The sequence below is a fragment of the Gadus morhua genome, chromosome 8 (assembly GCF_902167405.1).
Source record: "Gadus morhua chromosome 8, gadMor3.0, whole genome shotgun sequence".
NCBI lineage: Eukaryota > Metazoa > Chordata > Actinopteri > Gadiformes > Gadidae > Gadus > Gadus morhua.
The window spans coordinates 464,919-481,154 of record NC_044055.1 but is presented as its reverse complement, the minus strand read 5'-3'; the positions used below and the strand labels follow the sequence as shown (position 1 = coordinate 481,154).

The following is a 16,236-nucleotide window of genomic DNA, read 5'->3' as shown; positions in this document are numbered from 1 at the left end:
AAATATCAACAAACAATATTGATATAAGTGGTACACAAACAAAGCTTTATTGACTTATTTACTATGTCAATAGGCAAATAGTTCAACAATACAGTCTATACATAACAAGCGGCTGCGTGGACGTTGCGTTGCGTCAGCGTGGAGCCGTCGTTTAGCCCTCAGCCCAAACTGCCTGTTGGTTGTTATGTTAGCGTTGTTGATCCTCAGCAGCCAAACAGGCCGCTGGCTGCTGTGGTCACATGTTGGTGTGTAAGGATCAGCCTAAGAGCCCTGTAGCGGTGCAGGTAAACACCAGGTGACCGCCCGCTGGAGCCAGAGCCCCCCAGGACGGCCTGCTCCCTCCGGAGAGAGACCCCCAACAGAGAGGTCCTGGGGGCGACGCCTGTCGGCCCCCTGACCCCCCCGCCTCAGATCACAGATGCATGCTGGGAGACTGACCCTCTGCGCAGAGCCCCAGGGCCTCGTAGGTGATCAGCTCGTTGGCCGAGAAGCAGTCGTGGAGCTCCACCACATCCACGTCGCCGGGCTGCAGCCCCGCCGCCGCGAACACCCTCCGCGCGGCCAGCTGGGTCATGTCGTAGCCCACCTGAGGACGGCAGCGGGCCCCACGTTAGTGGGAGGGGGGGTTTATTGGTGGGAGAGGGGCCCCACCTCGCCCCGGGGGTCTATTAGTGGGAGAGGGGACCCTCCTCGGCCCGGGGGTCTATTAGTGGGAGAGGGGCCCCTCCTCACCCCGGGGGTTTATTGGTGGGAGAGGGGCCCCTCCTCACCCCAGGGGTTTATTGGTGGGAGAGGGGCCCCTCCTCACCCCGGGGGTTTATTGGTGGGAGAGGGGCCCCTCCTCACCCCGGGGGTTTATTGGTGGGAGAGGGGCCCCTCCTCACCCCGGGGGTCTATTAGTGGGAGAGGGGCCCCTCCTCACCCCGGGGGTTTATTGGTGGGAGAGGGGCCCCTCCTCACCCCGGGGGTCTATTAGTGGGAGAGGGGCCCCTCCTCACCCCGGGGGTCTATTGGTGGGAGAGGGGCCCCTCCTCACCCCGGGGGTTTATTGGTGGGAGAGGGGCCCCTCCTCACCCCGGGGGTCTATCGGCGGGGGGCTCACCATCTTGATGCAGCTGTCCTCTGTGAAGGTGCTGGCCAGGTCCGTCACCATCTCCTGGGCCACGATCTCCACCGCCTGCCGCTCCAGCCCGTGGCGCCGGACGAAGGCCTCGCTCGCCAGCACCGCCGCCCCCGCGCCGTCCGACGTGGGGCTGGGCCGACGGGTAGAGGGTTAGTCAGGGCCGCGGGTTAGTCAGGACCGCGGGTTAGTCAGGACCGCGGGTTAGTCAGGGCCGCGGGTTAGTCAGGGCCGCGGGTTAGTCAGGGCCGCGGGTTAGTCAGGACCGGGGGTTAGTCAGGGCCGCGGGTTAGTCAGGACCGGGGGTTAGTCAGGGCCGCGGGTTAGTCAGGGCCGCGGGTTAGTCAGGGCCGCGGGTTAGTCAGGGCCGCGGGTTAGTCAGGGCCGCGGGTTAGTCAGGGCCGCGGGTTAGTCAGGACCGGGGGTTAGTCAGGGCCGCGGGTTAGTCAGGGCCGCGGGTTAGTCAGGTTATGGTGTCGGTAGGTGCGTGGCTCACCAGCACTGCAGCAGCGTGAGGAACTCAAACACCTTCCTGGAGTTGATGACCTGATCCAGACTGTACTCGTCCTGGAACTGGGAGTAGCTACACACAGTGCGCACACGCACACGCACGCACGCACACACACACACACACACACACACACACACACACACACACACACACACACACACACACACACACACACACACACACACACACACACACACACACACACACACACACACACGTTCAAATAGATACTAATGCTCCTATGCTGACCACAGAGGTGACTGCAGTACTGTATATGGGGAGGAGAGCTGACTCTTACGGGTTGTTGGTTGAATGCTTGTGGTTCTTCCATGCAATTTTGGCAAAGTGCTCTGGTTTCGTACCTTCAAGTAAAAATAAAAGGATGTCATCCCACATTAACTCACAACTGCGATTGAATAACAAACACAGAACTGACCACAAAAGCGCTTCCGCTAAAGTCCCCCAAATCACCGCCAGAGGTAGTACCTCCCGTGAGGAAGCTCGTCCTTCATGACGGTTACCGGCGGTGATGGAGCTCACCGTGTTTCTCCATGTGCTCCCGCCCGGCGTTGCCAAACATCTGGGCGGCGGCGGGCGCGGGCACCATGCCGTAGCGGTTGATCATCACCTCCATGTGGCGGTCCATGGGGTTGGTCCGGTCCATGTACTGGGCGGCAGAGGGGGGCGGCAGAGGGGGGGGGCAGAGGGGGGGGGCAGAGGGGGGCGGCAGAGGGGGGGGGCAGAGGGGGGGGCATGAGGGGAGCTGCACCGTGGACCCTGGCTCAAGGACGCAACGTGCGCTTTATGTTCGTTCACCAGAAACCGATTTACAAACAAGTAGAGGAGGTTGACACGGCCAGTCTGGCGTTTTAGTGGAGCCGGGGAAAGGCCGATGTGTAACGTGTGGTTTGAACCGGCCAGAGGCGGTCGGCTCTAGACATGGACATGAGAGAAGCCATGAACTGAAACACGGAGAACACCATTTTAGTGTAGATGGAAAATGTATGTTGGTTTTAAATGTGGTTTTTTATTTAGCAGGCGGGTGTGGATATGGCCACAGCCACAGGTCAAGAGATTGAGGGTAGATTAAGAAGGCCGGCAGGATGAGCATTGATGCACTCAGTGTATGCATTGTAAGTGCTTTCGGATAAAATACTATACTATGCTGATTATTAATGAGTGTATGAGTACTCTAATCGGAACCCCTCAAAGGGTCCCAAAGCGAAGATCCTCCCACCGTATCAGTCATAAAGGTACTTCTAGAACCAGGGGGACTCATGTTTGGAAGGAGCAGATGTTGGTTAGATACCTTGGACGTCAGAGAGCCCCTCTCCATCTTCTCAAACCCGAGAGCCAGCGCACATTCCACCAGTCCTGAGAGAGCAGGGGAGTTGGATTCATGTTTGGAGACAAGCAGCGGTAAACAACGAACCACCAAACCACTAGAACCACGCGTCCGGCTCCGAGTACAGAGCCGGACGCCGGCGTCGGCGTCACTCACCTCCCTGCACCAGCTGGCGGGCCATGAAGAGGGCCGTGGAGCCCGTGGAGCAGTTGTTGTTCACGTTCATGATGGGGATGCCCGACAGGCCCAGGCCGTGGTAGATGGCCCTCTGACCGCAGGTGGAGTCCCCTGGAGAGAGGGGGCACTGAGCTGAACCAAAGAGCTACCTGGGGGTTGACACGGGCGCAGACGGGGCGCAGGACGGGGCGCAGACGGGGCGCAGAGTCAGAGGCTCAAGAACGAAGACAAGGGGGAAGATAGGAGGAGGGGGCACTTATTTGTTTCTAGATTTAACGATTATTTCCAACACACGTTGGATCAATTATTTGTGATTTATGAAAGTAATTTATGTGAAAAATGAAATGTAAATACAGTTATACAGAATAAGAAAAGGTCCCATTGAGTTTTGAAGTTATGTGATTAATAGTGATGGAATATTAATAAGCAGTGTCTTAAGTTAACACCTGCAAACAGCAAATGGGCGAACAATTTGACCATTTTCCAGGTCTAAATAATTCATATTAATGCAATTTCTTGGCCCGTAGTCTTTCTATTATGGCAGCTAAAATAACAAAAAAGTTAACTTTGGACCCTGGAAATGAGTGGTGAGTAGACAGAGTTTAGATACATGAGTAATGATATCACACCACATTCCAGTTACTTGTAGGCTTACCGTAGACATAGCCTACACACGCCTGCTCAATGGCAGAATACGGAACCCCAGCATCTGCCAGGGCCTTTTGTCCTGGTTAGAACGACACAAATACTTTAGGTTGCATACTACTGTCATATGTACTTGTATGTACTGTATAAAAAGGCATATTCATTCATAAATGTATTGTGCCTGAATTGAGTGTGGCAAAGGGCACCTGCTTCCTTGGCCATATCAGGGTAGTCAAAGTCCTCTCTGGATCCCGGCTTCTCGAACTACAAGGTACACATATAATTATTCCTTTGAGTGTTTCACTCCTTATTCCCATCATGTTGCAGTATCAGAATGTTTTGTCCTGCGGTCATTGTGTCAATGGTAATAAGCTAATCTTACTACGCCTACATAACACAATAAAACAACTGGAAAAAATTAAAAATTCATGCTTTTCAAATAAGAAAATTGTAATGGAAGGAAGATTTGTATCTATTTTATACTAATTCAAAGATTCGTCCAAATCCTGGGTTTTGACATGCTTAGTTAGTTATTAACTTTCATTTAAGAGGTGAGGACACCTCGTATTTATTTTCCAAAGCAACCACGGGTGAACCTAAAATAAAAGTGTGTCTTCAGTAGAAGGACGTGTTGTCGTTTAGAAGCTGTAACTGTAACTATAACTACTTAGTAATAAGTAAATAGGGTGATGGCGACCCTTCACACAGTTCCGATACGCGTTTACAATCAGCCTTGGACTTAGAAACCTTGCGAGTCCATATCACTCACAAGTCCACTTTTGTGGTATACATATATAACTCGTCTGCAATACCGACATAAAAAGGTAAAAAACAGTAATGTAAATTGAAAAACAATTGCAAGAAAAAAGTGCCAGTGTAGGATTGTACAAGTAAAACAGACAACTTTTACCCGATATTTTGAGCTACACTTTAGTAACTACACAGATCAACACATTACCCATACCTTTGTCATTCCTACGCCAATGACAAAAACTCTGTTCTTCTTTTGCTGAGCCATGATTGATCTTCGGATAATGTGGTATGTAGGTAGTGAAGAGGAGAGGCGCAACATCGGTAGTGGTGACAGCGGATTGCAGCCATCCAGGCAGCTACCTTTGCTCACAGATATCCCACAATGCACTGCCCTTCCATGTAAACAAACGGCGAACTGCGCAGTATTAGTGCGCAGGGAGACATGCAATGTGAGTGAATACTAGCTAGATATCCATCCTGAATTTTTGTTTCGTTTCACTTCACAATTCATCCTGGATTGCTGAACATTTTTCAGAAGTAGTCATGGATTCAGTTATTAACTTTATACAATACAAATATAAATACATATTAAAAGTCAAAAAAGTTTTGTTTTTTATTTGTTTGTATTTATTCAAACTGGGATTCCCATTCATGCTGCTTAGTTGTTCTTTTTCACGGTCAAATCTGATTGAACCAGTGAAAGCCCAGTCCATTCTGTTGAATCCACGAAATCCAATCCAATTGTGCCGCAAACTTCAAGATCCCGTCTCAGAACGAGTCCCGGTTGACAGAAAGCAGCGTGTGAATATCTCGCTTCGCTGATCAGCCCCCCCCTTGCGCTCCACTTGTCACTTGATCTGGTTGTTTTGTTTTGTTTTTCAACGCTTGGTGAACTGATGGGTAACCTCGTAAACGCCCACCGACTCAGCCGCTTCCTCATCGTAGTCCGTCCAATCCTAAACGGTTTGATAACCAACAAAGAGACGTCACGACTAAACCAACAACGGGGAGCTGCCACACTCAACTGCAGCGAGTTTAAATAGGCCTGCACATCAATCTGGAGGTCTGTAAACTATGTACATTAAAGTAGTCCTACACATTGATTGAATATATGTAAACTACATACATTAAGTATTCCTACACATTGATTGAACATCTGTTTGCAATGCATACTCAACTACAGCTAATCATCCATATGAAGATATGTAAGCCATTTTTACTAAAGTATTCCTACCTATCAATTAGAATGAATCGCCCTTAAAATCAATACAGTGTCTCTTTATCTGCAAAAAGAATAGTTTCAACAAAACTGCATTTACCTTCTCCTGTAGATTAATCTCAGGAAACTTGGTCCCAGACTCTGCTCCTTCTGCAGCAAAACCAGCCTAGGAAGGGATTGAAGTCCAGCAGAACATCATTACACAGCCCTCTGCAGGACGCTGGGACCATCATTACACAGCCCTCTGCAGGACGCTGGGACCATCATTACACAGCCCTCTGCAGGACGCTGGGACCATCATTACACAGCCCTCTGCAGGACGCTGGGACCATCATTACACAGCCCTCTGCAGGACGCTGGGACCATCATTACACAGCCCTCTGCAGGACGCTGGGACCATCATTACACAGCCCTCTGCAGGACGCTGGGACCATCATTACACAGCCCTCTGCAGGACGCTGGGACCATCATTACACAGCCCTCTGCAGGACGCTGGGACCATCATTACACAGCCCTCTGCAGGACGCTGGGACCATCATTACACAGCCCTCTGCAGGACGCTGGGACCATCATTACACAGCCCTCTGCAGGACGCTGGGACCATCATTACACAGCCCTCTGCAGGACGCTGGGACCAGAAGCTGATCTCGTGGTTGAACCACGAACCTTGGTGTTAAGAATATTGCATGTAGATAATTGCAATAGCATAACGTCACTTTGGTATATTAATTTATCTTAATTCACTAACAGATTTGAGGGTTTATAAACTAGGATTTTGTACGGATAAAGCAGGTTTATAATATATATAGGACTTCTGAAGGCCCATGGTTAAAACAACAGAACTGTTTTTTCTTAACATAACTCCAGCGTTGGGTCTCACTTGTGGTTGGAAGTCTACCGGTTCCAGTCCTCGACACTCGAACTGCACCATGGTCTTAAAGGTCTCGCTGTCCTCCATCTTCACATCGGAGAAGAGAGGAGAGGAGAGAGAAGCAACAAAGCAGCACTCTGAGACGTCAAACTCATTACTGGAAAGCATGATGTGGTTTTGCGACGGTACACCAAAATGCCAATTCCATTTTAAACTCATTAAAATGCTCTCATGCCGTTAAAATAATAAAAAGGTGAGGGACGTGCAAAAGGAGACAACTTGGACTCACATTGTAAGGAGTGATCGTATCCCCGAGAATATCTGTGAACACGAATGGTGATAGGATTATAAAAGATGAGGCCGATATTGGATATTATATAATGCATCCTATATTTAGAACAGCTACACAACCACAGCAGGAGATGGTAATAGGCCTACCTATAGAGGGGTGGTAATAGGCCTACCTATAGAGGGGTGGTAATAGGCCTACCTATAGAGGGGTGGCAATAGGCCTACCTATGGAGGGGTGGTAATAGGCCTACCTATAGAGGGGTGGTAATAGGCCTACCTATAGAGGGGTGGTAATAGGCCTACCTATAGAGGGGTGGTAATAGGCCTACCTATAGAGGGGTGGTAATAGGCCTACCTATGGAGGGGTGGTAAGGCCTAAAAAATTTTTTTGTTTGGTTCCGGTTTCCGACCGACCCTGTCCATTTGTGTGCGACCCAAATTATTTTATGAGCTTTAAAAAAAAAAAAAAATGTTTTTTTTTTTTTTCGATGCAAACTATAATTACGTTTTTGTACAGCACCTCTTCATTCTGTCCAAGGATGAGCGCATTCTCTCGTTTATAAATGAAAAACAACCTACTTATCATTCGCTGCCGCTGGAAAAAATAAAATAAAATTCCCTACCTACCCATGACCTCAACTGACAACCAACAGGAACCAAACTTTTTTTTTTTTTAGGCCTAATAGGCCTACCTATGGAGGGGTGGTAATAGGCCTACCTATGGAGGGGTGGTAATAGGCCTACCTATAGAGGGGTTGTAATAGGCCTACCTATAGAGGGGTTGTAATAGGCTTACCTATAGAGGGGTGGTAATAGGCCTACCTATAGAGGGTTGGTAATAGGCCTACCTATAGAGGGGTGGTACTAGGCCTACCTATGGAGGGGTGGTAATAGGCCTACCTATGGAGGGGTGGTAATAGGCCTACCTATGGAGGGGTGGTAATAGGCCTACCTATGGAGGGGTGGTAATAGGCCTACCTATGGAGGGGTGGTAATAGGCCTACCTATGGAGGGGTGGTAATAGGCCTACCTATGGAGGGGTGGTAATAGGCCTACCTATAGAGGGGTGGTAATAGGCCTACCTATAGAGGGGTGGTAATAGGCCTACCTATAGAGGGTTGGTAATAGGCCTACCTATGGAGGGGTGGTAATAGGCCTACCTATGGAGGGGTGGTAATAGGCCTACCTATAGAGCGGTGGTAATAGGCCTACCTATAGAGGGGTGGTAATAGGCCTACCTATAGAGGGGTTGTAATAGGCCTACCTATAGAGGGTTGGTAATAGGCCTACCTATGGAGGAGGTGGTAATAGGCCTACCTATGGAGGGGTGGTACTAGGCCTACCTATAGAGGGTTGGTAATAGGCCTACCTATAGAGGGGTGGTACTAGGCCTACCTATGGAGGGGTGGTAATAGGCCTACCTATGGAGGGGTGGTAATAGGCCTACCTATAGAGGGGTGGTAAAAGGCCTACCTATGGAGGTGGTAATAGGCCTACCTATGGAGGAGGTGGTAATAGGCCTACCTATAGAGGGGTGGTAATAGGCCTACCTATAGAGGGGTGGTAAAAGGCCTACCTATAGAGGGGTGGTAAAAGGCCTACCTATGGAGGAGGTGGTAATAGGCCTACCTATGGAGTTCTCCCTGGAGCAGAGTTTACACTTTTGAACCATACTGGCACTGCCCCTCCCTCCCTTTAGGGGCGTACTTTCCTATACAAACAAATGCATCCATTACTATGATTATTATTATGATCGTTATTTTCAGTCATTCTCAGTTACATCAGGCATGTTCATGTTTAAATGGCTTACTACTTCATTACATTTAGCCCCAGTTGTGGCAGCTTTTTGTTCACTACATGTTTGTATCAGTACATGAAGGCATTGCATATTGCTGGAATACTGGTAAATAGATATTGAAATTGTTTTTGGTTTGTGACTTTGTGTCCTGAGACTAGAACAGTTAATTACAGGGTAAACCTATGCTAAATATTACATCATCCAATGTATATTACAGAAACCAATATGATAAGACTTACCATAAGGCTTATGTACTGCCATTTATCTGGAATTTCTCCGCAGCTTACACATTTGAGCTATATGGATATCAAGTCATTATCAAGGGCATGGGGGTGAAAAAACATAACTATTACCATTCAGTAAGTAGAAGGAGTTCAGTATGTAGGCTACTGACGACGTGTAATGTAAAGACATTGTACGCATGTGGCTATTTGCAGGTCATGGCCAACATCAAAGCCTTGGTTATGTGTTACTCATTGTTTAATCAAGCATCGTTGAAGTCCGAAAGGGAGCATCATATACATAATATACATTTCTGGAAAGTTAATGAAAAAATGCGAAACAGCACACCATCGTGCCCTACCTTCAGAAACCATCGGAAGTCCTCTCCCACTGGCCTAACGTTGGTGACATTCTCCAACGTAGCTTTGAACTGCAATCCAAATTTCTGAAAAATCAAAACAAGACTCCATTTCCATTCATTTATTCAAAACCATGTTTCTGATTCCATAAGCGCACTGTCAACATACATACCACCATTTTGAAACCTTCCTTGAGAAGCGTACGTATGTGCATTGGTGAATAGGCTTTTACCGCAGTCGATAGCGCCCTGCGGTGGCCATGGTTGGAACAATAAATTGAGTGAAATGGTTAGAAGATAATATGCTCTATGATCAAAACCTCGACCGTTTAAATATCATGAAATTTCACAAAAAATAGGTTTGCATCAGTTTATTGACCATTAAGCAATACACAAGAACATCCTTTGTTGTAAATCAAGGCTCCTCCATATCATCTTTAAAGTCATTCTCTACAAATCCTTGAAGTATAAATACTCATTCACTCCGCAATTGTATTATAAAGAAATACAGTACACGGCATATAAAACAAAAACAGAAGAATATCTGTTGTGGACACGTACATGCAAACCTGAGGCAAATGAAGCAGCTATGCTCCGTTATAGTATTTTATGGGCAATGGCCCAAAGTTTTGTGTAATTGGTATTGCTTCAACAGTGTCCTCACCTTGCCAGTGCAACCATGTCTGCATTTAAACTGGCAGTGTGATCCTGAGCGTGGCGTCAGCTGTATCAGAGCTAAGAGTTTAATCACAGTAAAAAAAAAACAATGTTGGGAATATTACAAAGCACCTATGTATACATAATTGTAACCCTTTTTCTCTCAATGAACCTGTCGACGTTGGGCGGGATGTGCGGATAACACACACGCACGCACACACACACACACACACTCATATGTAGGAATACCGGTATGGAGAGAACACACCCCACACATGTCATTCAACTACAGAACCAAACACACTCCACACACTCCACTGCAATTTATAATACTCATGTTGGAATTGTCTGATAGCGGCGGTTTAAGCCGGAAAGGTATGATCATTTTCCATGTGGAAAGCTTTTAATTACCATGCAGTGTGTGCGTGTATGCTGGCTCTTTTATGCACTTTAGAAAGATCACACCCTTGTGGCAAAGACTTGGCGTCAGATTACATCAAAAACAACAGACCGTGAAGTCAAAAACCACTAGACAGAAATACACCAAAAACGGAGATTGTCCAATAAAAAAAAAAAAACATGAAATAATTTAAGCGCAGTGAAATTCATCGGCCAAGAACTATCTCCCAGAGACCGTTTAGATGCAATAGCGTCTCTCCTCCACCAGGAGGAGCTTCAAGTTTCAACAGACATAATGGGAGGAAAGTGTTACCCTGGTTTTATTTGTCATCTGAATAATAATTCCATAGAGCAGCAGGGTACACTGAAAACCAAAGGCAGGACGGTAGGGGCGGATCCTACTTATAAACAAATGGTCTCTTCGCAAAACAGAAACAAAAGATGGCAAAGAGACAAAACATCGATCCCGATATTCTGAATTGAATCAAACCCTTCAATAACACCAATGAGTCGTCATCATCGTCGTCCTCATTATAATAAAGGCAATTCTTGCAATTATGTTTGCATTGCTTTCGCTCCGTCTTCCTCTCTCTCGCTCCTTCTTAAATACATTGATGTGGATAAGTATTATTTACAGAAGTGGCCCCTACCCACACAAAAACTCTCACGGGCACACACACACACACACACCCCTCTCCCCGGAGAGAGGAGTGGCTCGTCAATGTGGCCGGCTGCTCGACTCCGAGGTCCGTCGTTGCCGCGGCGGCGCGTGGCCGTTGGAGCAGCCGTTGTGGCGTTTGGTCAGACCGCCGTTCAGAATGTCTTGGATGTGCTGGACGATCAGGTTGATGGCCACTGAGGGGGGAGAGAGAGACGGAGCGAGAGCGAGAGAGAGAGGGAGAGGGAGAGAGAGCGAGAGCGATGAAGCGTTTACCAACTGTTACCCACGTTTGATACAAGCAGAAACGATTCGTCGTTAGGCCGGCTACGCGGTTAACGATGTCGGTGAAAAGGACCGCACCCGTTTGATTCTGATCATCTTGTTGTTGACATCCCAAATAAAAAAAAAAGGTTGAAAACAATACTGTCGGGTGGTTGTTCAGCATCGGTCATCTTTATCACAATATTTTACTAGAGATAACGCTATCCGTTGCAGAAGGCCCGCAATGGCTAATCTGATTCAGGCGTTGCTGACCGCACGAGTAAAGCCACCCCGAACACGGCCGAAGAACAGGGGCTGCGTCCTTAAGTTCAACTGAGGCTGGGGCCGGAAGGGACCAGTGGGAATCAATGGGAACAATTAAAACGTTCCCCTACATCATAATGTGTATATTATGGTATTATAATGTATATAATAATAAGTACAATGCTTTTTTATAATGTGAATTCAACTGTGGCCTTACCAAGGTTGTCCGCTCCTCGTGGGATTATCACATCTGCATACTTCTTGGTCTTAAGAAAGAAAAACAAAAAAAAAACCCAAGCATTGAATTCTCCAGTAAAAGCTGTTCCCTATCACGGTATGAGGAACGGGAAGCATGACTAAAAGAGAACTAAATCAACACAACTCACTGGCAAGCAGAATTCTTCGAAGGCCGGTTTTACGAAGGTTATGTACTGAGACAGCACTTGCTCCAGGTCCCGACCCCGTTCAGAGATGTCCCTCAACACTACAGGACAGGGACATGGTACAGGACAGAGGTTAGCAGAATACAGGACACGGCCATGGTACAGGACAGAGGTTAGCAGAATACCAAGACTACCACGCCAACGTTAGATTTCCTCTGTTTCAGACCGTCTTGGACTTCCCACCCAGCCCAAATAACAAACGCATCATAATACAAGGCCCACCTCTCCGGGACAGCCTGGTGTCGGCGTCCGTGTCGACGAACAGCTTCATCTGGAACAGGTCGCGGATCTCCTGGGAGTAGAACATCAGAATGCCCTCAAACAGAACCACGTCTGCTGGGTACACCGTGATGAACTCGTCCTTCCTGCAAAACGCCCAGAGGGAAAACCAACCTTGAGGTGGGTTCATGGCTTTAAGCACTTTAAGGCTTTAAGCACTCTCCCGCATTACATAAGGTTAAATTAATCTTGAGCTCAACCCTGGTTCTGGGAACAGGAACCAGACAGACAGGGCGTCGGCAGCCATAACTAAACCAGCTGTGGTGAAGGCGCCGGCGCTCAGACCTAGAGCTGCCGTGCTAGGTGCCCACCTGGAATGTTGGACGAAGTCGTAGACTGGGATCTGGACCGTCTTCCCCTGCAGGATCTGCTTTAGCGTGATCATCACCAGCTCGTTGTCAAAGGCGTCTGGGGACCGGGAAACAGACCGGTGGTTAGTGGGACTCCTGTGGTTAGGGGGACACCTGTGGTGACCGTGACCAGGCATTCAGAAGGACGGCGGCTAGCAGTGCTAGCTGCCGTATGACTGCGGGGGACGCGTGGGCCGGCTCCGCGGCCTGACTCACGCGGCAGGTTCACACGCACGCCAGCCGCCCCACAAGCCCACATGGGGGTCATTGAGGAATCCCTGGCGCAAGTGACAGCTGCTGGGTTTGGTTTCCCGACCTGAAGGGAGTAGCTGCCAATGCGAAAGGCCTGCTGACTCAGAGCGGCTGGGAACGGGAACAGGAGGGAGACGGGGCGGGGCAAAGAACCACACCAAACATGGAGCGGGTGGCCTCAGGCCAGAAGGTGCAGGGTGAGGGGGGTGGTGAGGGGGGTGTATGGACGGCGTAGTGGGCAGTCCAGGACTATTCAGGAGGGGCACTCAATACCACTTCCAAATAAGGCATGGCCTAGCTCAATAGACAGCCTTTAAGATTCACTTATTTAAACAGTTGATCTGCTCCCAGCCATCCCCCTTAGTGTTAATACCGCCCGGCTCTAGCAGACACATTCGCCTCATGAGTTCATTCTCAACTGGCCCAGATCCCCCTCTAAAGTAGGACTGTTGGGAAGCCCGTCCCATTGTGTCCCATGGTGTCCCTCCGAATGGGATGGATTTCATCAGGTAACCCGTTCCTGGAGTTCTGGTAAGGGTTACGCCCGTGTTGGCTGGGTAAGACGCCCTGCCTGTACCACTAGGTAGCGTCCCTTTGAGGCGTTCAAAACACTAAATGAGGTCAAGCTGTGATGTTGAGATAGGAGCGATAGGCCCAGTGAGCATCTACTGCTGCAGACCTGGATTGTTGAACCCCAGACGGGCTCGGCTCACCTTATCACAAACAAGGCGGTGGTGCACAGAGAGAGAGAGAGAAGCCGCCCCAACCCAAACCTTTGGGCGAGTCGGAGGCCTCAGAAGCGGCTGGAGGTGGGCTACCTGGGTGATCGAAGTTGAACTGCCCCTTCAGGGCCTTGACCTTCTGCTCGGGGGTGAGGACGCGGTAGAAGCTGTCCTGGCTGAGAATGGCCACCTGCCGCTGGTGATGGTCGATCTTGTCCTGGCCCAGAAGCTCCATGATCTTCTCACACACCGACGACTGCAGAGCCACACGGCAGAAACAGACGTTAGAGAAGGCCCCTGGGTTTAAATAGAAGCATTCAGAAGGACGTGTTTAAACTAAATGTACATTTACCAGAGATGGAGAGATTGCATGATGCACTAGAGATCGGACACAAGACAAATCCATGATATTTATTTTGGCCGACGGTCAAGCTATGCGCAACGTGTCATTCCTCCTCTTCTCCAACCCTCTATAAATGCACATTTGATTTAAAATGTCTAAATAAAGGAGGACCTGAAGCCCATAGGTAAAGGTGTGTGGCCGGACTGCGTGGTTGGCCCGGTGGGGGATCAGAATGTGTCCTCAGTGACCTCTCCCTCCCACAGCCCAGCCCGTGCTGACAGCACACTCTGCAGTAGAGCCTCTATGGAGCTTTTGTGTTGATGAACGGAGCCTCATTGGACCTGGACAGCCTGTCTGGGGCACGGTGGAGGGGTGCTGTCAGCATGTGGCTCTCGCCAGGCTGAAGGCAGTCAGACTACCGTGTCTTAAACTAGATGTTGCACATAAGGTGAGCCAAGGCCCTGGGATCACTAGTACTCAACCATAATTTGGTCTTTTAAAAGCTTATCAAACAGATGTTTAACACCGATACTAAAGCGAGACTGCCCCACAATCAATTCACAATGGATTTAAGTCAACAGGGTTTTCTTTGTCAAATGTTGCCGCGTGGCCATCCTACTTGACACGCTGATGTTATCACCACGTCCTGCTCACTACCCCCTTCCTGCTGACCTTTATTTACTCCGAGCTAGATGTTAAACGATGCCTCTTCATACTAATTACACCGTTACATCGGAGGCCCGGGTTAAACGAACCGCTGACCAACACACCGCCCCCGGCTACTGCCGGTCGTTTCATAACGGGTGGGACCGTGGGGGCCCCTTCGATGGGTCTTTCATTGACAACATTGGCCGTGCGCCAAGGGCTAGGGGGAAATCTGGGTCAAAGTTCCGGGAAGAGAATAATAACACAGACGGGAAACAAGGGCGATGAATCTTTCGAACCAGACGTGTTGGGTGGCCGGTCAAGTTTAAGCAATAACGCGCCTTTCGGTAAAGTGTTAGGCAAACGCGTGAGTCGTAAACCCACAATACACGCACGTATCTTTTTTGGAAAAGATCTCCGCCCGACCTATCGACGCCTTTGTTTGTGTACGTCATGGGATGGAGGCGAGCGGTAGGAGGTGACTAAGTGCGGGGGGGCTCGATTCCTACTTGTTAGTCCACTTCCCATCCGTTAATAGTCAGACATAAATATGAATTTTATCTTTGTATTTTCATAAAGAAAATGGAAATGGATTGTGAGACAATAACCGACGTGTTGCTTAAATAGATGTCATAATTACAGAATTGAAACGTGTCGTTCGGCCAGGTGCGCGGTGTTAACAAAAGCCCCGCTGAGATTCATCACAACTCGACAGCCACCGGGTTCCCGGTCCGGCTGGTCACCTCGGATGACCTCGTGGACCGCACGTTTTCAGAGGGCAAGAACCCCAATGTACATATTAAAATTATTTATTTTTTTAATATCAGCTATTCTTCAGGGTCGCCATGGACAAAGGGGTTGCTTACAAACAAAGTGCAGTGCAGTACAGCGAGCTAACCGGCTAACGGCAGCGGCGGACGGACTTCTTTGTCTCGGCATACCAGCACCACGGATGATCGGTGTGATGGAATCTCAGTAGTGATTAAAAAAAAATAAAAAGATCCGAGTGGGACGGTCCGAAAATAAACTAACCCCTTACCAAATGATCACAGGAAGCCAAAACAAAACGAGTATATCAATATTTGCGAAATGTTTAAAAGGATTTGACCAAAGATGAGTAGTAGGGTAGTTGTGCGGGCTGGTCGGTGGGTCGCGCTGTTGAGCAGACCTCCTCACTGCGTTAACGTGGAGGGTTGGAGCCACGCGGTCCATGAGCTCACCACTAGTCGCCCGTCTCCGAACCCCTTCAAACTCCACACACACAATGACAGTTGGTAATCATTAACAAAAGAGAGGGAGATGGTCCCAACCTTGCCGCTGGCAGTGCCTCCAGACACACCGATGAGGAACGGTTGGCGAGCGACATTATTGTTCTCGCCTCGGTCCCTCAGCTGTGTTTCACTGTCCCCGGCCATTCTTGCAATGCGCTCGCTGTCGCGTGGGGTCGGGAATCACTATTCCTAGGCTCCTCCCATTCCACCTACATTCATGTTTAACGTGCATGTTTTTTAATTCGTGTAATTTTTTTTGCTATCATTTTTGTTTTATGTAGATACATAAATCCCACCCGCATTGACGGTTCATCGAATGAACGTTTTGTGTATTTACTATTTTTACCTCAACCATGAAGCGACCAATCAGTGCCGTGTT

General features: G+C 48.7%; 3 protein-coding genes across 4 annotated transcripts in view; all 3 read right to left on the bottom strand.

Moving 5' to 3' along the window:
• The window catches only part of scp2a (sterol carrier protein 2a), a 17,326-nt gene extending 12,217 nt beyond the window's left edge, over positions 1-5,109 (bottom strand). Inside the window, exons 1-10 of one of the 2 annotated variants that reach the window (XM_030365009.1) lie at positions 4,763-5,109; positions 4,005-4,062; positions 3,809-3,880; positions 3,133-3,264; positions 2,941-3,005; positions 2,172-2,298; positions 1,930-1,993; positions 1,617-1,703; positions 1,103-1,253; positions 439-586 (exon numbers count right to left, since the gene is read on the bottom strand). In XM_030365009.1, the coding sequence (XP_030220869.1) occupies positions 439-586; positions 1,103-1,253; positions 1,617-1,703; positions 1,930-1,993; positions 2,172-2,298; positions 2,941-3,005; positions 3,133-3,264; positions 3,809-3,880; positions 4,005-4,062; positions 4,763-4,870 (1,012 nt within the window). In that variant the 5' untranslated portion in view covers positions 4,871-5,109. The remainder of the gene's footprint in view (positions 1-438; positions 587-1,102; positions 1,254-1,616; positions 1,704-1,929; positions 1,994-2,171; positions 2,299-2,940; positions 3,006-3,132; positions 3,265-3,808; positions 3,881-4,004; positions 4,063-4,762) is intronic. The other variant, XM_030365008.1, reaches the window with a different exon arrangement.
• A 30-nt stretch (positions 5,110-5,139) lies between these two features.
• On the bottom strand, positions 5,140-9,582 carry czib (CXXC motif containing zinc binding protein). The gene is made up of 8 exons (XM_030365015.1): positions 9,484-9,582; positions 9,314-9,397; positions 8,970-9,026; positions 8,562-8,643; positions 6,931-6,962; positions 6,651-6,728; positions 5,871-5,936; positions 5,140-5,507 (listed from the first exon to the last, which is right to left on the bottom strand). Exons 1-8 carry the CDS (start codon positions 9,523-9,525, stop codon positions 5,430-5,432), a joined length of 519 nt encoding a protein of 172 aa, XP_030220875.1. The 5' UTR covers positions 9,526-9,582; the 3' UTR covers positions 5,140-5,429.
• A 1,077-nt stretch (positions 9,583-10,659) lies between these two features.
• uck2b (uridine-cytidine kinase 2b) lies at positions 10,660-16,123 on the bottom strand. The gene is made up of 7 exons (XM_030365013.1): positions 15,897-16,123; positions 13,695-13,854; positions 12,586-12,682; positions 12,218-12,360; positions 11,939-12,036; positions 11,770-11,818; positions 10,660-11,221 (listed from the first exon to the last, which is right to left on the bottom strand). Exons 1-7 carry the CDS (start codon positions 15,999-16,001, stop codon positions 11,085-11,087), a joined length of 789 nt encoding a protein of 262 aa, XP_030220873.1. The 5' UTR covers positions 16,002-16,123; the 3' UTR covers positions 10,660-11,084.
• Between the last annotated feature and the right edge of the window lie 113 nt (positions 16,124-16,236).